At 40.3% G+C, this 25,562-nt stretch overlaps 1 protein-coding gene across 4 annotated transcripts in view; it reads right to left on the bottom strand.

Moving 5' to 3' along the window:
- The window catches only part of PDE8A (phosphodiesterase 8A), a 213,656-nt gene that overhangs the window by 17,698 nt on the left and 170,396 nt on the right, over window positions 1-25,562 (bottom strand). For all 4 annotated transcript variants that reach the window (XM_018576709.1, XM_018576708.1, XM_018576706.1 and 1 more), the window contains 9 exons: window positions 24,339-24,427; window positions 22,078-22,156; window positions 18,662-18,799; window positions 17,945-18,033; window positions 14,873-14,924; window positions 14,739-14,781; window positions 11,492-11,569; window positions 9,035-9,105; window positions 1,868-2,032 (listed from right to left, as the gene is read on the bottom strand). In XM_018576709.1, coding sequence (XP_018432211.1) covers window positions 1,868-2,032; window positions 9,035-9,105; window positions 11,492-11,569; window positions 14,739-14,781; window positions 14,873-14,924; window positions 17,945-18,033; window positions 18,662-18,799; window positions 22,078-22,156; window positions 24,339-24,427 — 804 coding nt within the window. The remainder of the gene's footprint in view (window positions 1-1,867; window positions 2,033-9,034; window positions 9,106-11,491; window positions 11,570-14,738; window positions 14,782-14,872; window positions 14,925-17,944; window positions 18,034-18,661; window positions 18,800-22,077; window positions 22,157-24,338; window positions 24,428-25,562) is intronic.

A 25,562-nucleotide genomic window follows, 5' to 3' on the forward strand; every position in this document is an offset into this window, starting at 1 on the left:
ATAAAAAATGGGGTTTACCCCCCCCCCCCCCTCACTTTTTTTTGCAGAATAGCAATACTAAAATATTGTGTTACTATGTACTCCAAAGATCCCCTAGGATTGTTCAGCTGTGTCTAAACAAGGGCTGTTCAACCCCAACTTCTGGCATGTAACAGCTATGTAACACTCCGTGGAATTGTGTTAGCCACTGAGCATAATATTCTTAGATTTAAGGGAAGAAGGGGCACTATTGCTGATATGTTTGATAATATTTTCAGTCATAGCTGTGTTCAATTTAAATGGTGCTACAAATAATTGATTTTTGCAGGTGTGTTCTGTGAAATAAATTGAAGACGGAAAATGTCATTCAAATGCCCTGTTCCCCATTCAAAGCCAGCCATCCATTCATAAAAAAAATTGCAGCTACTGTATGTGCTCATACAGCCAGATTTTAAATGCCCAATTCAAGAAAAACATGGATGCTTCTCACTTGTGGTTTGTCATTAGAAAATAAATAGGTGGACTGTTGCTCTGGACATCACTCTCAATGCATAACATAAATTTTATCAGAAGAATGACTTCTAACATGGGCAGCCACACAGAGCAGGATGTGGGGAAGACAGAGCTGCCTTGATGTCAGGACTTTCTTCACATACTTCCTGAATGCTGGCAGTGACATGTAAATAGCAACACTGCCAATCTGTTAACCCATGACAAGGTATGCGGTCAGGATGGAGACTTTACTTCAAATATGCAATAATATACAGTAAGATGACAATCATGTATATATATATATATATTAAATTTGAGATTATTTTAAATTAACTGGCAAGTATATGTCCTGAGTCAATTAAAAAAGCTTACAAAAAAATTGCACAATGTCCATTAAATATATATGTTTTTATCTCCATACATTTCTTCACTCCCAGACCACTGGCACATTATTTAAAAAAAACAAACGCATTTTACCCTTTTTCTAATATTGGTGGGGTGGGTCCTTGAAATTAAGCTGGCTCCTATCACAGAACGGAGGCACCTGTAAATATTTGCGTATGTATTCAGTAACTCTGCAGAGTACCCCAGTAGCCTGAAACCCCAGGGTGCTCCATAAAGGAAATTGTGATGACAGCTTAAAGTGTATCCATACCCTAAGAGTTTCTTAGTTTTGGATAGCATAGGGAAGGGTAAGGTTTTACTGCTGTCTACGGTTTCATTGCAGAGATTTCTTCACTTCCTGTCTGGTAAAAAGGTTGTCCCCAGAACAGTCAGTGAGGGTAAATCTTTCTTAACAGCAATACAGATCAAAGTATAAATTATATTTTTATGTTAAGTAGGGAAAGGCTAGAACCCCTATCAGCTTTTTATTGTCTAATTCCCTGGTGCAGATTCTCCCTCAGTTCCTGTCTGGTAGAAGGCAAGAAGCATAAAATGAACAGAAAGTGAGGGGAAAGCTACCTAATGGAGCTCTGGATAGCAGTAAACCTGACAGGGGTTCTATTATTTTCCCTTTTAACCAAAACAAAACATTTTGGGTATAGATACACTTTAAATGGCCACTGGTAGCCCTGACCCTTCTCAATATCTTTCGTCAATCAGAATGGTCACATTTTAGAGCTTAGCAGTCTTCAGAATGCAGTCATACGGTACTCATGAAATTTTGGCTCAACTACTGTATATCATATTTGGCCTTATTCAGTAACAAGTGTTTGTTCTTAAGTCCAGAACTGATCAGAATTCCCCCCTTAGTTGTCAAACCAGTAAATTATAAATTCGGAATCATTGCTATGGGTTAATGCGCTTAAGAGAAAACACTCTTCATAAAATAAGGCTGGCGTTTGGTAAAATGGCATCTCCTTACTTTTGTTACAGGATTTAGGAGCTAACTTACTGTCATCAAACCCCCAACCAAGTCATTGGTATGAGGATCTTCATCCTTAGTTCCGAGCTGTGGAGAATACAGTTCTGTTGTTCTTAATATCTCCAGGACTCGATCCAAAGCTTCTGCCACTGGCATCGGGCTGTTTTCTTGTGCAGCATTGATGATATTTATTACCTAATGGAAAACATGACAATATTTTGAATTATTGCTGAAAAATTAATGACAATATTGTAAGCATTCAGTAAATACTATGTAGTAGAGGCCAGGTCCTAAATTATTAAATTAGATATGACACTTGACCTAGAAACTTCAAATGCCTTTATTTAACAATCAAGAGAACATATTATGGCATTGTGTGAAATAGATCTATATTTATAAAAGAGTTCAAATTGTTAGCTCTTTTTCCTTTTAATTCCTGGAACTAAAATGACGACTCTATTTGTTCACTTTTAGCAACAGATTTGACACAAGTCATATTATAAGGACACATTGTTAAACAAGCCCAAGGGTATAAACCAGAAAGTCACAAGGGATAGGCCTGAATTTTAACATAAGCCCATGGATATGTTCTTGCCCAAATGATAGAAATTAATGGGATGCATTCACAGAAAGGTCAGGCTCAAGTGCAGTGCCTCTGGCATCCATACCATGAGGGCATACTTTTATCTTTCATGAAGCGACCAAACATTAAGAGTAAAAATAGACCTTATTATTCTCTAGTGCAGTAACCCACAGCAACCAATCAGACTCCATTTTGTACTAGTCTGACTTCTGTACTCACCAAAGTGAATTTTGATTGGCTGCTATAGTTTAAAGAGTTAGCATAATGTAACAATTTTTTGGGGGACGAGGCCACATAAAACTAACCAGTACACACATACAAGATGCTGAGTTAATGGGTTTTTAAGAAAGAATATTCACATACATAATTTACATAAATTATGATAGTAACCTACAGGGTTATTTACTAAAGGGTGAAGGGTTTGGGGAAGGCAGGAGAAGTGAACAATCTAGGAAACATTCTCCAATTTATCTCACTTTCCAGTTCAGCTATGCTGTCCTAGATTGTCCACTTCTCCTGCCTTCTCCAAACTCCTCAGCCATTTGTGAATAACCCCACTAATATTCAAATAGTTTTTCTGTAGGTGTTAAGAAAATCACACGGTAACACACTGGTTTGTCTTTATAGTCTTCAAATGTGAAAGAGTTAGTGCACAGAACTTGTTTTATTTATTGATTAAACGTAGGGACTTGGGAAAAGATGGAATTAAAAGCAATCCACCAGTCTAACAATAGCAACCATTGATCAGTGTCAGAAGACAGCGTAGCTAAATACGATAAGGTCAATATAAATACAAACGCTCTTAAAGCACTGCTAAGCTAGAAGTACTGTGCTAACACCTTGTTAGTAAGAAAGGGTTTACCCAGCTGTCAGTTCTTGGGAAACTCTTTCAGCTCTGCAAAGAACAGTATCTTGTATTTCAATTAATAGTTTAAAGAGTTAGCATAATGTAACAATTTTTTGGGGGACGAGGCCACATAAAACTAACCAGTACACACATACAAGATGCTGAGTTAATGGGTTTTTAAGAAAGAATATTCACATACATAATTTACATAAATTATGATAGTAACCTACAGGGTTATTTACTAAAGGGTGAAGGGTTTGGGGAAGGCAGGAGAAGTGAACAATCTAGGAAACATTCTCCAATTTATCTCACTTTCCAGTTCAGCTATGCTGTCCTAGATTGTCCACTTCTCCTGCCTTCTCCAAACTCCTCAGCCATTTGTGAATAACCCCACTAATATTCAAATAGTTTTTCTGTAGGTGTTAAGAAAATCACACGGTAACACACTGGTTTGTCTTTATAGTCTTCAAATGTGAAAGAGTTAGTGCACAGAACTTGTTTTATTTATTGATTAAACGTAGGGACTTGGGAAAAGATGGAATTAAAAGCAATCCACCAGTCTAACAATAGCAACCATTGATCAGTGTCAGAAGACAGCGTAGCTAAATACGATAAGGTCAATATAAATACAAACGCTCTTAAAGCACTGCTAAGCTAGAAGTACTGTGCTAACACCTTGTTAGTAAGAAAGGGTTTACCCAGCTGTCAGTTCTTGGGAAACTCTTTCAGCTCTGCAAAGAACAGTATCTTGTATTTCAATTGCTACTGAGAAAAATATAAAAATAAATTTCAAATGAAAAAAAATGCCCCCAGCAGCCCAAACCCACTAAGCCCAAACCCCCACCCCCTTCCTCCGAGTGGGTATTTGAGTGGCATCCTCAACTTTATATATAAAGGCTCCTACAGTTAATTGTGTCTCCAATCCCTCCTGCAAGTGGGGAGGACAGATGACTGATGCAAAAACAATCCTCTCTACTAAAAATTGGTGTACCATAACACCCTCTCAGGTGGCACAAAGGGGGTTAATTAGGTGTGAAAAGTATATGGCCCTGTATCTACTTCCTGCTGGTAAGGAGAGGATAATTTGGTGTAAACTTACATGATCTGTACCCCTTACTGCCAACAAAAAAGGGTTAAAGCTGAACTCCTGGATAAGCAAATATTGTTTAAATAGAAGAGGCATGTATATCCTTACTTGAATCTGAGTGAGCCTTGTGTATTTCTTCCAGATCTGTGCAGTAATCCAGTGTTATACTTTGCCTCTGTGCAGGAGCTTCCTGTGATTAAGACCAGCCACTGCTGCTCTCTCTTCTTATGCAGGCCGGCTGGTCTTGTATCCGCCCTCTCTTCTAGTTTACTGCACCCAGCCTGCTGGGCCCCTCCCACAGCTCTGTGCAGCATTGTGATGATGTCAATGCTTTTTTGTACAAGGTATTGTCAGGATTTGCATAGGCATTTGATACACACAAAGTGCATTTACAGTATGATCTCTGTGGCTATTGAGGAATGTATTTCAATTAGAGTTTTGTGCCTGGAGATTCCCTTTAATTTTGCCTTCTATCCCTGCCTTCCCAGGTTAAAGGCATTTCGGGAAGCAGGGATGGATATCAGGTATAACGTAAAAAAAAATTTTTTTAAGAAGATTAAAAAAAAAAAACTGCCAAAAAAGAGTTTTTGGGCATAATAGACAGGTCAAGTCTCTTCTGCCAAAAAACAGCTGCTGCTAACTATTAGCATTTTTTATCTCTTGTGTACATGGTATTGGGCATACAGTGTACGGTGCACCACCCCGGGTCCTTCCCAGCATCTGCAGTATACCAGGAATCAAGTCGGGCGCTGAGGACGATGTAACTCCTGTGGGCATGCGCAAGAGTTATGTCATCACAGACAGCAAAGAGAATGATGGGGGACCCAGAAGAAGCAGCAAATAATATGGCAGTGGCGGTGGACGGTGCAGCAACTGAAGAGAATATGGGTCAGCGCTAGAGGAGAGCTAGATAAGTGTGCCATAATGTGCAAGCATGCTGTACATACTTGCATATTATGGCAAGAGCCTTCCTGCCACAGAGGACTTTACTTAATAACTATACTTACACTATAATGCATTCATAAACATAACATTAAACCCGCTCCGTACCTTGTCTGACCAAGGGAAGAGTTGCAGCTTGGACAGTAACACTTTTCTTAAAAAATGCTGCCAAAATGACAAGGCTAGTAGAGAATCAGGATCTAAATAATGACAGCAACTGGTATGTGATAACTATCTGTCACTCAGCTCTAGTTACCTTATAACGTGTCTAGTGCCTAGAATAAAGTAACAATCAGTTATTATACTATTCACTGTTTTGTCATTAGAGTAAACCTGTCATGCCAGTAAACATATTAAACTGGCAAAATGTTCTGGAAACAGGCACCTATAGGTCCCGGGCACCCCTTTAGATATCTGCTGGTGCATTCTAGGAGCTCCTGGGGCATTCACTTAGGCAAATCTCAACTTCAGAACATAGTTGAGAAGTAGAAATGGATGTGTTTGTCTAACTTGAACTTTGGACAAAATTAATTTACTCAATTTTCTATTCTAAAGTCTGTGACGTCAATAAAATAAAAATTGCACACAATGGCATAAGAGCCTTAATAAAAAAATAGCTAATTTTTAGTCTAATCGGCAATTATAAGTCTTATCAGGCGGTACGATCAGTACAAGCCAAGGAACATTTTGCTTTCTGCAGACATTAACCACGTGCAAAATAAATCTGAAGGATTCTCTAAACCATTTCATGTGTCTCCTTTTTTCCATCTCTTCTTTTTTTTCTACCTAGCACACATATTGGATTCATCCTCCAGGAGCCCACAATGAATGCCTGCAGTGATTGAGATTTTCTTGGCGTGCTGTGTAACAGAACAGCAGGATGCAGGATACAAACATATAACCACCAGGGGGCATGGGATGGACATGTAGACATTTCACTAAGCAGAAGATGGACCACACGGAAATATACTTGATAACTTTTCGCTGACAGGAAAACGCTGCAAAAACAAATTATTTTCTTTTCTAAGCAGTAAATACAAAGATGAAAGCAGTTGCAGTGTGCAAATTTCCTGTGTAAATACCCCTTCAAGAATAATGGCATTACGATGCATACTCATGTGCTTAACATTGCTGCATTGTCATTGGGATCATAGATTAAATTTAACTGGGGATTTTTTTTTCTTATTCACATGGTTCTTAGTTAACTCTGAGGTGACCGAAGTACATTTGGTAACTATCTTTTGGGGATAAAAATCTGTCCTTCCAGTCTTTTTTTATTCCCTTTTATGTTATGATTACCACTTGAATCAAGGTTTATTTTTATTGGCAAAACTGCTAAATAACTCAAATATTGGTAGTAGATGTAAACAGCCCAGTGATCATTGGGAGGCCGCATTCACACATTTGGGGCAGTCTAGCAAATTGCTCCGTGAGACCCGTGCAGTGATTACCTGCTGATGATTGCCCCTGAAGCCAAACAGTTTCCATCCAGGGTTGACTATCCACAGGTAATTGCAGCATGTCCAATTACATGTAAAGGACTGCATGTATTGTTAGCTGTTATTGCTTTAAATAGTGCACAGCTGCTCGAATGACAATCTACAAACATATTTGTGTTCAACATTTGTATTCTCTGCATACCTTATTTTTCTTTTCTTCGCCAGTTTTCTGGCAGTAGCCATGTTAACTAATCGCAAATTACTAGTTCCGTATTTACTTCCTGGAACTCTGGCACATGTGACTAGACATGTAACTAGGACATGTGACCATGCACATCATATCAGTGGAGGAAAATGCCTTTTCCTGAGATCTCATGAGATTACCAAGCAATGCTCTGGCCCAGGATGCAACGCTTTGGCATTTTGCCAGAACTGGACCAGGAAGTAGATGAACTCTATTTGTAAGTAAGTAAAAAAAAAGTTTGTTTAACTAATGAATGTAATATGATTTTAAATCAGCAAGTAAAGCTCAATGCTGATGTGATTTTTAGTAAAAGGGGGTAAAGGTCCTCTTTAATAAAAATAAATAGATAATCTGCTGCAATAACAGTTGTAAGGGTTTAGTGCAATAGTGAGAGGCTAAATAAAGGGTTAAATAGTATTACTTCCTATTCTTGCTCTTATTCTTGTATTTTAAGGTGTTTTGATAAATCCTAGTTATATTTATTAGGGAAGCACCGATACTAGTATCGGAATCAGTGCCGATACCCTAATTCAGCTGAACTGTCACTGGTCTCCTGATTCTGATGCATTAAATAGCCATTTTTAAGGGGTCTTTTCACTAAGCTGCCGAAGGATCTAGCCGTAGTTTGGCTGATCCTTCGGCTAACTGCGGCCATAGGACCCCTTCGGATCAGTAGAACTGAAGGGCTGCTGTACAGGCTATTCACTATAGCCCGTACAGCTCCCGAAGTTGGGCGAGCGGCTCAGTCGAGCCGAAAGCATATGCCTTGGCTCGACTGAGCCTCGGTGAAAGCCGACAGCCTGCTTCTGACAGCTTGGCTGAGCCGGTTGGCTCCGGCCACTTTCAGAGAGATCAGCGTCCCTGGTTACCAGCTAACCAGGGACGCTGTCATTACACACTGAGAGCGGCCTCTCCGTGTTCTCAGTGTGTAATGACAGATGGCGTTACCTGGTAACCAGGAACGCCATCTGTCATTACTCTCCCGGACGCTCTGGGAGTCTAATACAACTCCCGGCCGCCCGGGAGAGAAACACTTTCTCCCAGAAAGGTTCACTCTGCTCGATTGAGCAGAGTAAACCTTTCCCTGCTCGTTGGCTGCCGTCAGAATAAAAAGATAAAATCAACATAGGAATGCATAGCTAGATTCCTATTGGCTATTTCAATTTGCAATAGCCAATAGCAAACTAGCTATTGCACCCGCTCACTGCTGCTGTCAATCAGCAGAGGGGGACCTGCAGTTCTCCTTTAGGTCCCCCTCTGGTGATTGACAGCAGCGGAGGACGGGTGCAATAGCTAGTTTGCTATTGGCTATTACAAAGTGAAATAGCAAATAGGAAATCTAGCTATGCATTCCTATAGTGATTTTTTTTTTATTCTGACGGCAGCAGAACCTGCCCGGCCAATAGAAAACAGTTGGGCGGAGCTAGCTGTCACTGTTAGCTCCGCCCAATCGTTTTCTATTTTATGTTTTACTACTTTTTAAACTGTTTTTCTACTCTGCTCGGTACCACAGAGGTACCGAGCAGAATAGCCCAGCCGAATGCCGCTCGGCGGCATTCGGCTATTCACTCACTGCTGTGGGCATCTATGAAAATAGGCCGAACAGCAGCGAGTGGCCTGCCTGAGGTTCGGCTTAGCCGATCCAGATGTTGGATCGGCTGATTCGAACTCCTTCTGTTCGGCCGAGCCGAAGCCACCCGATGTACGGCTGATTTCAGCCGATATACTGGAATCAGCCGTACCAGCCTGAAGTGAATAGCCGAATAGCGTTCAGCTCACTTCGCTTCGGGTCGGTTAGTCACTCGTGTGTGTGTGTGTATATATATATACATATATATATGTGTGTGTATATTATTATTATTTCTTTTTTTATTGTGGTGGCATACAGTATTTATATACACAGTGCTGCTCATGTATTGGCTTCACTGATGACAGAGTATTTTGAGCAACAGGATTTTAGTATTTAATTGCATGAATGAAGGACTCTGTGCATTATAAATCCATGACCTCTGTTGTAGCTAATGATACTAAAGATATTATTTATTGGTAAGGTACCTTGGTAATAGGAGCTTCAATGGTCATCGAATGTATTCTGGCCATTGAAGAATGCCGCCTCTGCGAACTACCTAAAAAAAAAAAAAGAGAGAAAGGTTTAGTAACATGTCAGTATATTCATAAAACATTTTTTGGGTAATATATAAATATATATATGCACAATACTGTGCAAAAAGTTTGGGCACTTGTAAAAAAAATTCTGTGAAGATGCTTTCTAAAATAATGCAATGAAATAAATAGTTTGCATTTACCAATTAACAGCCTACAAGGGGCATAGAGAGAAAAAAAACGAAGGGGGTTATTCACTAAATAGCCTATGGATCTAGCCGTAGCTTCGGCTGATCCTTCAGCTCTCTTCGGCTACCTCTGCCCTACAGCAGCTGAAGGCAGCCGAGTGGCTCAGCCGAGTCGAAGGCATATTATTCGGCTCGACTGAGCCAAAGTGACGGCCGAAGCCGACTGATCTCCACGCAAATGACAGCTGGGGGAAGCCAGCCACAATCCCACGGCTGGCTCCGCCCAGTTGTAATGACAGATCAATAAATAACAAGTATCCAAAATTGTGCCGTTTTGGTAAATGGTGAAAACGGCACGTACAAAAAACTGTAAATAAGCAATTTATGTTTAAAATCTGGAGGCTTGCTTAACACATCGCATTGTGGAAAAGTCTGATCTGAAGTGCCGTGTGTGTGCTGCCTTCATGTGCATCGCAATAAAATTATGCAGGCATGAATTTTATTGCAGTGCAGCATGTTGCAATTTCTGCTGCTGTACATTGAGTTGAATGCATGTACTTTTTAAAAGGTTTAAAAAGATGAAAGGAAAACCAAGAACTGTGATGTATTATAACAATGCACTGCCGTGCATGGGCACACCAGCACACCGGTTATGCACACTATAATCTGCACCAGCTGGTAGAAAAACAATCTTGGAGAGGAACTGCTGCACTCCTTGCCGGAACCCCCTATGTATAAAGGAGGGTGCTGTAGTAACCACGAATGGCGCCGTGCATCTTCAAATATGTGATAAATGTCACCAACACACCTATATCTTGTGTCAATAATCCATCTTCTTTATTGATGCAGACTGTCACAAAACAACGTTTCGGGGCCACGCAGGGTCCCCACATCAGGTTTTAATATGATGTCATACTAAAACCTGATGGAGGGGACCCTTGCGTGGCCCCGAAACGTTGTTTTGTGACAGTCTGCATCAATGAAGAAGATGGATTATTGACACAGGTGTGCTGGTGACATTTATCACATAGCTGGTGTAAATAGGCCCTTAGTGTGCTGGTGCACCACAACACCAAGACACATAACATGATTTACCACAATATATATAATTGGGGGGGGAGGAGGAATATTTCTTTTTTTATATTTTATTTTGTACTAGCTGCAGCTTCTACGGTATACTACAGCGTCTTCCAGGTATAGGAACAGCCACTGTGCTAAGCGACTTCCCCAGTGCTGGTAAAACACAGCAAATCATTGCTCAGGACAGCAGCCATTCATAGGATGCATAGTATATTTATTCATAAATACTAGGCATTCTCTGATTGTATAAGGGGTAGTGATACCATGGCACCATCTCTCATCTCATTAGAGAACACCTAGTATTGATTGAGAAAAATACTAGGCATCCTTTGAATGGCCGCTGTGCTGAGCAAGTTACCTGTTATGTTTTAACAGCACAAAGGAAGTTCTGACGAATGTTCCATATCCGGTAGATGCTGTAATACACTGTAGTAGTATATGCTTACACTGTGCAAAGTTGGACCAATTTAAGTATATACATTTTTAACGCTGGAGTTTAGCTTTAAAGTAGAACTATGTCCTTCAATTATTCTATTCTATTAAACATTGTGCTGCTGCACTTAGATGTAAGTGCCTCTAAACTTACAGTTTTCCCTTTGTCCCTGTGCAAAGTCTCACGAATACCTGTTGATTCTGTCCATCTCATGCAGCTTATTGTAACTGTGTGATAATGCAGCTGCACTGCTCCTAAACTCAGAGTATAGTTGTCCCTCTCATGTATGCTGTGCGTGTTTGCACTACAGTGGGGTGAAAAACTGTTGCAGGGGACATGGCTATCAGAATTGTGTCTGCTGATTCACAAGCCTGTAGCTTCAGCACCTGGCCACACCTAGTCCTGCCCACTGCTTTCAGATTGGCGGTACTTCCTCTATTGTTGACCCCTCCTACTGTGACCTGCAGTGCCTGGAAGGGGAACGTGTAAGAATAAATAAAGAAGGATACGGCTCTGTCAGGGAAGGTGAGATTTGTGAATTATATAGTACCTGGATTTGGGACATGTTCAGATTGTCATACAGAAGCCTTTAGATGTACTTTAACAAACATCATATATCAGTAGAATTACTAAAGCTAAATGTGATTTTTTTCTAATTAGAAAAATGGGTTGAAGACCTGTTCTTCTAACTTGTTTAAGTTTGCATACCGTCACTTCCTCGGGAGGTGGTTGACCTGACGTCTAAAGAGCCTTTCCGCCTGTCCTTGTGTCTGGAGCTCTGGATATCTGTGGGAAGAAAAATAAATGTTTGTTTGAACCTTACTGAACTTTACTAAGACTTCTGTTATCAGTGTCAGCAAAATATCCCTCATCATTCCTACAATATAACATTTGTTATTAACTGTAAGCGAATAAAACCACATCCACTGACAAAACAGCCTTAACAGTCTGCCTTTTTTTTTGTTTAAACAGAGAGCTGTACATTGTATTATTAGGTCCCCCGTATGTTTCTATCTGTGGTATGAGAATATAGTAAAACACATTTTAGTGGAGAATAAAAGAACTTGCTTAACATAAAACTAAATATTTTCATAAGCTCCTATATATGTTTCCAAGAAGCATGTCGGTAAATAATCCTCTTTAACTCACTCCACCATTAGTGACTTATTGACCTGCAAGAGATGCTGCTATTTATCCGCATTCACCATTCAGATTCAAGCGTTCAGGTTTTACATTGATTTTTTGCAAAGCACAGGTTGAACATTCATCTGGAAGTGGATTGAGTTTTGGGTGAGGTGGATATGATATCTGGTACCATAAACAGAACCAAATTTTACCAGGAAATAGACTTTTGCTCATCTATCTGAACATTTGTCACAGTCTTGCCAGTTTCAGACATTGTATGTTGGCAATCGGAATGTGTGTGTCATTCTGTGTATTATAAAACATAGCATACCCATTTCAATAAAAGTTGAAAGGATGAGAACACTTTTAGTGTGCTTACCCTTTCCTACCCCCTTCTCCCACTTTTAGGTTGTTTTATATTTACCTACAACGCTGCCCTCCTTGGCTAGGTTCACACCTAGGCGATTGAGCCGATGAGATGTTTTTGCGCGTTTTTTTTTTCATAGAGAGGTCTATAGGACAACAACCGCCCGAAAATAGCTTCTGCACCTTTTTGCACAACAGGCAATTTCGGCCATGGGACGCAACGCAAAGGTGTGAACAGGCCCCTTTGACTTCAATGGGAATCTGTATTTTGCACGATGTCGCGTGGCTAAATCCGTGTGATAACTCGCCTAGGAATGAACCTAGCCTTACATCTCCAATGAGATGGCTTTCCCAGCTCTGGACATCTTCTAGATAAAATCTAGATAAAATCTGGAGAAGTCTTCTAAGTGGTACCCACACATGTGTGGTGAAGCATCTATTCACTTGATGAAAAACCCACCTCTCAGCTTGTCAAATAGTTTTCCATTTAAATCAATGGTGATGTGACATGCATGTGCAGGTCCAGCTTAGATGTTTTTGTGCCTGGGTCTATGGGGCATCATGTAGGCTACATTGTGTAAATCATTGTGTAAATCTTATGACATTGGCACTGTAGAAAATATAACTGGAAGTGCTGGGGAAAAGGAAGAGAGTAGAAAAGGACAAGTGCACTTTCATTGTACTCATCCTTTTCGAATTTTATGAATCACCATGTACTTCCATATCACCTATAAACACAAAGTCACAATTTACAGTAAGGGGTACATTATGCCATATTTAATTCCCCAAAAGTAATACAAAGCTGCAACATATTACAGATGGACATATTCAAGCTATGCATCAGTCTGCATATTTATAAATCACCATCAGTTATAAAGAGACACTAAACTCTTCAAACTTGAAGTCTACCTTACACTTTACATTGGTAATCTTTCCAGAAATATATGCCTTCTAGGAGGAATAGATATAGGCCACTGGGAAATAAAAGCAAGCTAAAACATGGTGAATATACCTTTCAGGGCCCATTTACATTTGTGCGATTTTTAAATTCACGTGTGTTAACGGCGTTTGTTGCCCGTTGCATTAAAGCATTCCACTGAAAATAATGTGCTGCCAAGACACCAAAACATCACAATAATCAGATGTGCCACAGTATGCTTGAAGGCATATGCTTTGGTTCGACTGAGCCAAGTCGAACAGTGTGCTGCCTGCCGGGGGCTCGTGTTCGACTCATTGCGGAACGAATTGACAGATTACTAGATGGGGTTGGGCACGACCCCGTTGTCATGGTGCACATCGGCACCAATGACAAAATAGGAGGAAATTGGAGTGTCCTTAAACAGGAGTTCAGAGACCTAGGTGCTAGGATGAAGGAAAGGACCTCCACGGTAGTTTTCTCAGAGATACTGCCGGTGCCAAGAGCCACTCCGGACAGACAGCGCGAGTTGAGGGAGCTTAACAAGTGGCTCCGGAGCTGGTGTCAGAAGGAAGGTTTTGGTTTCCTGGAGAACTGGGCTGACTTCGCAGTCGGCTATCGGCTCTTCAGCCGAGACGGGCACCAAATGGCCGGCCGAAAGCCTGCTACTGACAGCTGGGCAGAGCCAGCCGTGATCTCACGGCTGGCTCCGGCCACTTGCAATGACAGATCAGCAATGACACTTGCAATGACAGATCAGCGTCCGCTAGTTACCAGGTAATACTGACCGGTCATTACTATGAGAACTCGGCAGAGCCGCCGTGATATCATTCCAGGCTCCGCTGAGTTCTCAGTGTGTAATGACAGTTCAGCGTCCCCTGGTTACCAGTTGTTATTCATTGGCCGGGACCTGCTCTAGCTAGCTATCTGCCCAATCGTTATCTAATTTTTAAAGGTACCGAGCAGAATAGCAGAGCCGAATGCCGCACCTAGCCCTTCTATTTATTGCACCTAGCTTATTTCTTAAAGGGGTAATCCATCCAAAATTATAATGCATTTATAGGTGTTGCTTCTTTTATGTCATGGACAGTGAGATCTTCCAGCCATAATTCCTGACCCTGTTTTCAGCCCACCCAGGAGTGAACGGATATAAAGTCAAATCCACCATGGAGAATGAGATCCCATCATAATGGTCACAGCAATTGTACAGACCCAGGAACTCAAATTCATATATCTTAACAATAAGGTAACTGATAGGTATGATTGAAACTAGAATATAGTTTAACATTCTAGAGCCTATAAAAAACTGAAATAACCCCCTTTTGGGTGGAGTGATGCTCAATTATTGACATTAAATATAAATGTGTCTCTTGCCATGTCCCTCTGGTCAAATGAAATGGCACATTCTGCAAGCGGCAGGTTTTGTCACAGACCTCTGGCAGACTAGCAATTTAGGTAATTCTGCACCGAGCTTAAAGTCCCAATTTAAATAAATGACACCAATATGACTGTAGGAAACAGTTTAATCCTATTACCGGAAGAACAAACCTGTTTGAGACTCAGCCTGAACTCGCTCACATTGTTTTTCTGCCTGAAAGCAAACATGAACAATCAGTCTTTAATTCCACAAACAGTGCTGAAGATTTACATTACGGATTTGTTACATGAAGAAATAGACATACCTTGTTGTTGTCATTACACGGCCGACTAATAGACACATAGTGTCTGATCTTACTGTAAGAAAGAGACTCAGATTTAAATTCACACATTTAAAATGTGCAGAACATTACTACGTAGAGTATAGCAGTAAATTGGTGGAATCAATATACCCTGTATTCATTTCCAAAAAGAGTTCCCTAATCAACAATTTTAAAAAGTATATTTTGGTTTTCATTTCTTCTCATGCAGCAGACAACAGAAGTGGATTACACATTAGACATTTAACAGATTAGTGCAGTTATGTCATTATAACAATGTAATGAAAGACAATTGATGATGTTTCATAGTGATCTGCCAGTACAATACACTGTAATGTACTGTAGTTTGGATTATGTTTTGTGAATACAGCTAAACTTCATTGCTGTATCAATAAAAGTAATATGTTTTATAACGAATATATCTTACATTATCTCCATGCATGCACATATACGCACACATGCACGTGCCTCATTCACACAGGCGGCCAAGGGGTGGTATAGATAGATGGTTTATCCACATTTTCACCACCCCCCCACCGCCCACGTAAAATTCAATATAGCGGCTGCTCATGCCTGCATACATGCTGCGCCCGCGATGCGTTGTTGCAGCGTCAAATTTTAAACAGCATGTCATTTTTGGCAGGTGGTGGCGCATGACAAATGCGACTGTTGCAATCAATGGGATCATGTTGTAACTGTATGGGAATGCTGTCGCGGTATGGTATTGCAATGGAAAATTCCTATTGGGATAAAAAAAAAAAAAACATTCAGGATGCAGCAGTATTGACTCCTGAATGCAGGTCAGCTGCTGCTCTACCTCTACCTGAAAAATTATCCACCGAGGATCACTTTTCAGAGGGGCAATGGAGCCTGTGTGACTGAGGCCTAAGACTTTTGATCCCAGATTTTTTTCTTAGTTGATTTAATATGGGACTATATTCAAATGTAAACATAAAGCTTACTTTAACAGCTAGCTTTAACATTGGTAAGATAAATAAATTAAGAGTAACAGAAGGGTACTGGCCTGTGTTTTCTGGAGAAACTGCTGCCTCAGACTCCTTCTAGTGCTAATGACGTAATCAAGAGCATAGAAATCCGGCCATATGATCTCTGCTGACAAGGAGGGTCAGTCAAACTGAACTCTGATCCTCCCTGTCTGCAGACATCATGTAATCAAAGGCCTAGGATTCTGGTTACATTATCAACACTAGAGGAAATCCGGAGTAGCATATTCACAATGAACCAACTGTCCTTCTATAACAAGGGTCTCAAAGTACCGGCCCACGAACCAGTACCATTTGGCCCGCAGCCAACCAACAAATCAGGCACGTGGTCACGGACCGCTTACCTGACTTGTGGCAAAAGCTATACGGTCTGCATCTCTGTCAGATGCACACTACATAGCTGCTCCTGTCAGCGCCAGTACTCTGTCTGTCAGAGCGGCGGCCAACCAATCATGACCAATCATGATCAATGCATCCAGGGAGATTGATTGATTCCTAACTGCATGCAATCGTATCACATATAATTACATGCGGCGTGCAGACGTTTACATGCAGTGGCTATCCCCTGATCATTATCTTGAGCGGGTGACAGCTACTGCATGTAAAAGCCAGATATGGATTCTTGCTGCAGGAAAACACAAGTTCCTGATGCAAGAATCCCTAATGGCAAGAATCCCTAATCGCACCTGAACTTACAGGTGTAAATGGGTCCTTCTTGTATGTATTAGTGTACGTGTTTGTGGGTCTGGGTGTGTGCGTATTTCTATGTGAGCGCATATGTGGGTATTTCTGTGTGTGTGTGTATATTTCTGTTAGGGGGGGAGTGTATTTCTGTGTGTGAGTGAATGTGTAAATCTGTTGGTCCTCTATGATTAAATTTAAAATATAATGATATGACACACACAGAAACATTAACACACATACCAACATCACTCACAAAAAAAACTGACAATACAATACACACACACCAACACTAAAAAATATACTGACACTAATATGCAAAGAAACCATCATAAAAACACATATACTGACATTATAGACACACGCGGATATTAACACTGGTACCGTATATAGTTACATTTTATTTTGAAGTATGAAATATGGCAAGTGGCCCCCATGGGAGAAGATAATTTGTCCAACAGCCCCCAAGTGAATTGAGTTTGAGACCCCTGTTCTATAACCTTTTACTTACATAGTATAGGTACAACTTAAATATTACAATTCACCAATTATGTTATAAAGTGAGATTCTACCTTCACAGGAAAAAATAATGACTGCCTGGAGTCTGATTCTTTAACATAAGCTGCCTTGCTCCACTTTTAAAAACAGGCCTAAACATTTCAGATTTTTACTCCATGCATTCCAACAATCCAGGCTGTCAGACCTCAAATGGGTCATTCAATCTCGAAGACTAAGGACATACTATTAATACTATGAAATGGCTATCATCATACTAGTCATGGCTCCGGCCTTGAAGGAGGTGTCATCACGCACCCTTTATTCATAGTGTATTGATGCAGAGAGCTGCACCAACGCCATTATGTTAGCGTCTTTCAATGAAGATCACACACACCGGTGGAGAAAATAGGGAGAGGAAGAGAACCCAGCATGTCATGTGACTGGCCAAAAGATATCGGAAAAAGGGAGGTATATTTAAAAAAAAAAAATATTTCAAACACATTGTGGGAGTCTCTAGAGTATCGCCTATGGGGGGCCATGGAAACCGGAGCTGGGCTTTAAAGGAAAGCTTTAGTGGAAGGTGTTCAAAGGTTTGTGATTTAGACAATATGAGAAGCACTGTATCAACAGTCAGACAGCTAGCATTTTCAAAAGCAGAGGTCAGCAATGGCAGTCCACATATTTCCAGCCCACATGTAGTACCGATAGCTGCCAATGCTGACTTCATTTGTAAAGCTACAGGCTTTGAAGTTGTCATCCTGATCCCATTAGTGGAGTTTTCACTGAAGTATAAATTTGTATAGTTCTTGACACAAAGAACACAACAGAATTAGCTACACTATTTGCCACCCATTTACAGTTAAAAATGACATACCCTCGGTGTCCAAAAACAGGAATTATCTTCACATTTTGCTGGATATTGTCACCATTTTTGTTTTTGGCATAGTAAACACCTTCCCACTCCTGTAATAAAAGATGTACACAAGTTACCTTTTATTCAGCAGTAAATATTATATCAGTCAACAAGTCATGCTCAACTACAAAATGTGATAATAGAGCTAGTGATCAATAGTGAAAAAATGCACAAAACAACATAGCAATTAATGACAACCCAAAACTAAGGTTCTATTCCAAATCCAGGTAATTCTTAGGGTACTTCACAAAATTGAATCTAGTCTAAAAGGTGGAAAAGGGATTTTGAGGAAAGGTTAATCTCATTTGTATTTCATTGGGGTAAAAGGTACTGCTGAGGCCTCAGAGACCTGTACAGACCCAGTACTGTATAAACTCCTGTCCTGCTCCATTTAAGATAGATTACTGTATTTTCGATGGGGTCAACTTTTAAGCAGTTACACAAATTATATACATTTCATATAAATGAATATTAATAATAATATTAACTACATATTCTAGCACAAAGACACTAACATAATGAGAAAATGTCTGCTTAATTTAAATTTAAAATTAGATTTTTTTACTGTTGAGCAAAATTACTATTTTCATTGGTAAGCTTAATTAGTATATTCTATATGACATAATTTGTTACTTTCCTAAAAAAAAGGTTAAATAACTTAAATAACTTGATATTTACCTTTCCCGACTTGATACAAGAATTAATATTATCTAAGAAATCAGATTTTTTTTCATTATTAGGCACTTCAATTAATTCTTTTCCATATAGTTCTTCCTTCTGATAACCCATTGTGGTTTCAAAAGCAGGATTCACATACTGGAACAAAAAGTCACAAAATAGTTTGTCACTTCAGTCACAATGAGAATTTTTATATGCAAAATGTTTTGTTATTCACCAGTCAACTGATTGGATTTAAATGCTTCTAGAGCAATTTCAGGTTGTCATTTTTTTATAACAGCATTGACAAGACACTAAAACAAGCAGTTATATATGAAATACAGTAATAATATTTATGGGTTTTATGTAATAGCTTAAATAGCAATGTGCAGTTACTCACAGAAAACCATAACCTTTCACTGCTATAAGCTGATGAAAGGTGAAATCCGATTGGTTAAGCTTCGTTCACACCTAGGCGTCAACGTTTTCACGCATATTAGCACGCATTTTGTCTAGCGTGTTTAGCACGTTTTTGCTTGTTTTGCACATTTTTGCGTATGTTAGACGCGCTCACATGAAGACACGTGTTTTAGCGAGCAGATTGAAAAACGTTACGGTAAATGGACAAACACGCAAGGAAATGTGCAAAACGCTTGTGTCACGCCTTTTGTTTCCAGTAGTTCCCATTGAAGTCTATGGGGACAAGCGCGCTGTAATCTGCCAAAAAAAACAATTCTTGCAATTACTTGTGTTGAGAGTTTTGTTGAACTTAGCTTTAAGTGTGAACAGGGACTTACTGTGTTTCCACTGCATGTTAATCATCATCGTTGCTCACTGTATTGCATATTTATAAGTGTGGCCATACCCAAAATGGATAAATACCTTGGAGGTGGAAGTGTACTTTTTTTGTCCTTCTGGAAAATCTCTGCAACCTAACAAAATCCTTCTATTTTCTCCATAGAAAATAAAAAGAACCTTTCACCGTATGTGCTCTATACATCACTCAAGTTATGAATGAAGGCTGTAGCAAAATCCAGTGGCAAGCAATCCAAGTGAGGATGGGAAAGTATCTCTCCAACTATTACTATGAGTGGTCTGCCTATCTATGGTTATCCTAATAGTCTCTTTTTCTTATGACACTTTATTTTTAACCACATACAGCGTCTGTGTATAAATGGATAGCCAACAATCCACAATACTGACAGGACATAGCAAAAAGGTCAGATTCATTCCAAACCATAACCCTGCTTATAGCTTGAAATTCATCAGACGTTTTCCTGTGTTCTTAATCAAGTTTCTGTCCATTTTAGAGCTGCAACAGTTAATCGATTAAGTCGATTAAAATCGACATTTGCATTGCACCTAAGAGAGTGTTGGCCCTGAACCTGCACTTGCAGGAATCTCAGCTTGGCAACAGGGTTAGCTTTTACAGGAATCAATAGTGTTTAAACTAACAGCCCTTCTAAACTAAAGACACCCTGTTAAACAAACTTCTGCATGCCCAGTGAGACCCAAGATCCTAAGTGCACATTGTACAAAGTGCCTTGACCATTGCACCAAGTCCCATTTACTCCTAAAGCTCTCCATTCAACAATTCAATGCAAGAAGCTCTACTTACAATTGAGGCTGAGACATTGGGCTGCTTAATGCTGGGTGTGCGCCACCTTTGATAGCACAGGGCCTATGTACAGTGTGCACTTTAAACATTCTCCAGGGTATTTCTCCATTACTCTCCAAGCCTCATTGCTTTAACTGCTGCAATTGTGTGTTGAAGTCTTGCCAATTAAATAATTAAGCCAGCACATTAGTGGAGTAATGAGGGAAAAATACGAACAGAGGAACTTCACAGAAGAACTATGAAGAAAAATAACTTCAGACATCAGATGAACTAATCATGTCTTTATTTGTGAACATCTCAGTGTTTTTGTTACCTAAATCTGCAGCTAGAAGCTGGTTTGTTCTGAGGAACGGCAGAATTGTGGTTGAAGTGAGGCGAACTACAACTGTGTGCACTTCAAACATCCAATAATGTACAGGGGATTTAAAATAAAGCCCTTCTTGTTCACAAAGTACACACATAAGCATAAAAAACTAGAGCACAATAGTAGGTACACTTTAACTAATGTTTTACCTGATTCTATTTATTTTATAAAGCAAGTAAAGACGGCCCTTCCTGAAGCAACAGAGCCTTGCTTTAGAGAGGGTCCTCTTCATCCTGCATATGTGCTTCACAGCCCTCTTCATTTCTATGGTACTCATGGCAGCCTCTAGTGGGGCTGCAGACTACCACTCTACTTATAAGAATAAAGAGGTCCACAGCGCACATGCACAGAATAAGAAAGACCCAACAGGGTCGCTTTCTGAAGCAAAGACGCACAATTCTGGACAGAGCCACATAGTAACAATCGTTAGATCAAAGATGATGTTTTAAAGAATTAATTGTACCACAGATAGATTTGTCTTTTAACCAGGCCCTGTCACAGGGAAGGGGTCTGATTCAGGGTAATGTGCAGGCAACTAGGGGTGATATTCAAACTTTTTGTCATGGCCCCATGCCAAGCCTGAAACTTTTAAACAGTTGAAAAAGACTCACAAACATGATCAGGGAGTGCAGGGAAGTTGACAATTGTTCCATGCAGCCTTAAAAAAGTTCAAAGCCGCATGAAAAAAACTGTGCACCTCTTGTACCTCACTTCTGTCTCATGGCTGTGAGTCTTTTTCAAGACTCTTGACAAGTCTGCATAATTAGACTTTTGACTTTCAGGTAACTCTTATACCATACAAGCCTCAGTCTAACTGGATTTATTAACTGGCTTCAGCCGGGAAAATCTTTTAATTGCTGTAGTAAGAATGGATGTAAGTAGGGATGCAGCGTTGTATCGGCCGAAAATGGCACTTTTGGCTAAATGCCGAAAGTGCCATTTTTGTGCCGATACATCGGCGCATCTCTGCTTTCTTTCCTCCCCGCTGGGCGCTGCTCTGTGTTCCAGCGGAGAGGAGAGAAAGTGTGACAGCCAGCCGAGCGCTGCGGGAGGAGAGCGCTGTGAGTGGCCGATGTCTCTCCTCCCACACCGCTCAGCCTCCTATCACAGTCCGGCAGAGCGGTGTGTGGGCGGAGACAGCCCGTGCTGTCACTGGAGGCTGAGCTCTCCTCCCTGCACCACTCGCTCAGCCTCCTGTGGCAGCTGTCAGTAAGGAGAGCGAGTGCAAACACTCAGCGATCAGTGATCGCTGAGTGTTTGTACATAATTGAGGACATAGCATGTTGACTATATGCTCAAATTTCCATTTCGGTGCACCTCTAGATATAAGCATAACCAACTTTTTTGCATTTAAATTCTATGTACTGATTTGTATGATGTTACACGTGTTCCTCTTAATAATGTCTTTGCTATTTCTATGGGATTAAACATAATGAAGTACTGATCTAATTTTACCTGTATTTTGTTATCCTCATTCGTAATTTCAATGGCTTCTTGACTCTTCTCTAACGTAGTAAATAAAGAATTACAAGCCCTTAAATAAACAATTCAACAGTCAGTGAGGTTGAAAAAGAACATTTCTTCAACTTGGCATCTACAGTTTAAAGGCATGATTCACTTAAAAATCAATACAATGAATTAGCTCCATACAAAAAAATTACATGTGATCACTTTTAAATATTTGTTAGCTTTATCATTTCTGTGCAATTTTTCTTCAGGTAAATGTAGGTAAGTAAAAGCATAATGCCACATATAATTTTGCCAATGCTTTAAAAAACAACTAGTGAATATGTTTTCAGAACGTGTTTGTCATATTAGTCATATTAGGTATAATAGTTAACATTGTGAATTATATATTTACTTACATAATTTATTTTATTCCATAGACAGTATAGTGATTAGTGGTGTAAGCTGGGAACCAGGACAGACATGTCCCAAAAGGCAGAGTGTGGGAAGTAAGGAAGGGAAAGCCTGGGCCCCTTGTGCGTTTATAGCTGTTAAATTTAGAATAATACATTTTTTGTTACATCTTTAGCCCCAGCAGTATGTCTGTAATATGACAGGATCACTTCGGGAACATTTGAAAACTGGCTCCTTTCTTCTAATGTGAAAAAATAAAGTGAGCTTAAAGTAAACCTTGGGGTTCTTCATACAAGGTGCCCTATTATGCAAATATCGACCATGGCTTTTGGGGTTACTTGCAAGCCCTCTCACTCCTCTCCGCACTTTCCAATTGGCCACCAAATCCAATGGATGATCTCACTAGTCAACAAGAGCATGGGAAGCCAGGCTAGGGTTCAGCCATATAAAAACGGTAAAAAGGCGAGCGCACAACTGTTATGCAATGTGGCAAGAGGAATAGATCTAATTAAAATAAATTTTTAATACTAAACAATTCTGGAACAATTTTGAAGTAAAAACAAAAACAAAAGTTAAAACGAATTTTTGAAACGAATTATTAAAAATTAGTTGAAGAATGGGGTGAGCCAGCTTCTCGTTCAGGGGGAGGGACCCTGCAGACACATGTAAAAAGGAGGGTGGAAAGAAGCGCTGCAACCCTGGGATATTGTGGGGATAGGTAACAACTTTAAAAACTTTAAAAACAATACTGGACTGAAAACTCACTGTTTAGGTGGACCAGATGAGGTCTTGCAAATCAGGAGAAAGGCTGTATGGATCGCTCAGCAGTGTCTTGAGGCGATCGGGGTGGATGTGGTAAACGGGCCAAATCGTCGATTAGGCAGTGCATGAATTTTCACTGGTGATTCTTTACTGTTGGGTGGACGTAGTAATGTCCTGCCGGTGAGGGGTATGAGTTTGGAAGTATCTGGTTTGGTCCCCTGATGGTGGAGGAGAGATAATGGTGACAGCTAGGAGGCTCCTGTGGCTGGAGCGCAAGAATTTGCCGTCCTGTAGCCTTGTTTGTACAGAGGCTCTGCACTGGGGGTGTTCGTGCCGTCCAATACCGTGGGAGGTCAGCTGGCCAGGCTGAGACCCGACGGCTGAAATTCTCCTGATTTGCAAGACCTCATCTGGTCCACCTAAACAGTGAGTTTTCAGTCCAGTATTGTTTTTAAAGTTGTTACCTATCCCCACAATATCACAGGGTTGCAGCGCTTCTTTCCACCCTCCTTTTTAGGGTTCAGCCATAGAAGATGTGCCTGATATCTGCATGGCATGCATGTGAAGATACTCTGTGGTGTCCAAGCTATGTGTGATGATGTCTCATGCTCCCTGAACCACTCTCATAATTTAAGCCTGATGAATCCTGGCATTGTCATCTTGGAATATGTCTGTGCCATGAAATAAGAAAAAAATCCATTGATAGATAAACCTGGTCATTCAGTATATTCAGGTAGGCAGCTGACCTAATTTTGAGCACATTGCTGAACCTAGACCTGACCAACTGAAGGCTCTCACCTATTTGCTTAGCTAAATCCATGTGGTGCCTTTCTTTGACCAGGCAGTGTGAAGCATGGATGGGGAAATGGAAACAGGGGGTGCCTGCTCTATGAGTATGGGCCTTCCATAGAAGGCAAGGTGAGCCAAAGGGGACATTTCTATATTCTATAGAAAACCTGCTAGAATTGTTTAGACTGCTTTGTTGACCTCTACTTCTGAAAATTCTAGTCGCTAGGCATATAGAAGCAAACCCAAAATAAAAAAACACATGAGCACAACCTACAGCGTAAAATTATGTGTTGTCATATTCTTACCTTAGTTTAAATTGTGCACGTACTTCCCCATATTCTAGCTGAATAAGCTCATTGTAACAGGCCATAACGTTAGAGTTTTCTACATATCTCTGCAAGTGAGAAAACAGACACTGATAAATGACACTGCAGAATTTATCCATCTCAGATCCATTCTACACTTTATGGTCAATGAAAAAATGGGAAACCAATAGTGCAATGCCAGTGTGGGTTAAATATCATCATTTTTAGTTCGCTTCCTTCAAGGAGTGCTAGACCAAAAAAAACTATCTAGGTGCTTTTTACTGTTGTCAGTAGAAGCACTTGTTCCTCTGACATTGCACATTTAATTGACTCTTTCCGTTTGCCTACACAACCCCCTTTTCTCCATGTCAGGAAGGGGACAAGGTCAGGTATTTTCCTGAGCTCCTGCGGATAAATGGAGTGGCAGGAGAGTGTGAAAATGATGACTATAAAAGGGGGAGCCCTATCAAGAGAACCTTTCACTTTGCTCTGAAAGGACAAAGTGACGTATTCACTTTGATATAAGAACAATTTGGATCAGATTCACCAAGTCACATTGCTCTAACTCATCTGCATTTAAAAGATGGGGACCTCATGTGGCTACTCCTCTTCCTCAAAATGTAAAAAATAGCAGGTCTGAACAAGAAAAAAAAAAACCTCTGTTCATAAAATAACATACTTTGTTGGACACTGGACTATGTAGTATCTACTCCTATATCACAGAAAATAGGGGAAATGAGGTTTGGGTAATTGTATTTGGTGATTTCAAAAACGCAAAAACATTTTTCTTTTAAAAACAAAATCTGGTTTCAATTAAGTCAGAGTTTTTCTTTAATATTTTCACACCTGCTAATATACATGGCAGAAGTAGTACGTGAATTGTTTTAGGTAAAAGTTGCTGTAGTAATATGAAATGTCCAGCCCAGAATGGGTGACAATACTGTGCATCATAAATCCAAGAAATGTAAGTTATAGCTTTAGTTGAGGGACCCAATAATTCGGCTACAGCTCGCGGTATACTGAGACAGCCGTAGCCGGGACGGATCCTGACATTACTGTCGAGATCCACCCAGCTGCATGATTGACAGCTGGCTCTGCCTATGTAGAGGCAGAGCCAGCTGTACCCGCCCCTCCCACGTTCGATCCTCCAGTCAGTGCTGGAGGATCGGACAGGGGAGGGGGAATCACGGCTCTCTGCAGGGACAGGATCGAGAAGTGAGCGAG

The sequence above is a fragment of the Nanorana parkeri genome, unplaced genomic scaffold, assembly GCF_000935625.1.
Source record: "Nanorana parkeri isolate BGI_ZX_2015 unplaced genomic scaffold, ASM93562v1 scaffold74, whole genome shotgun sequence".
NCBI classification, from domain to species: Eukaryota; Metazoa; Chordata; class Amphibia; order Anura; family Dicroglossidae; genus Nanorana; species Nanorana parkeri.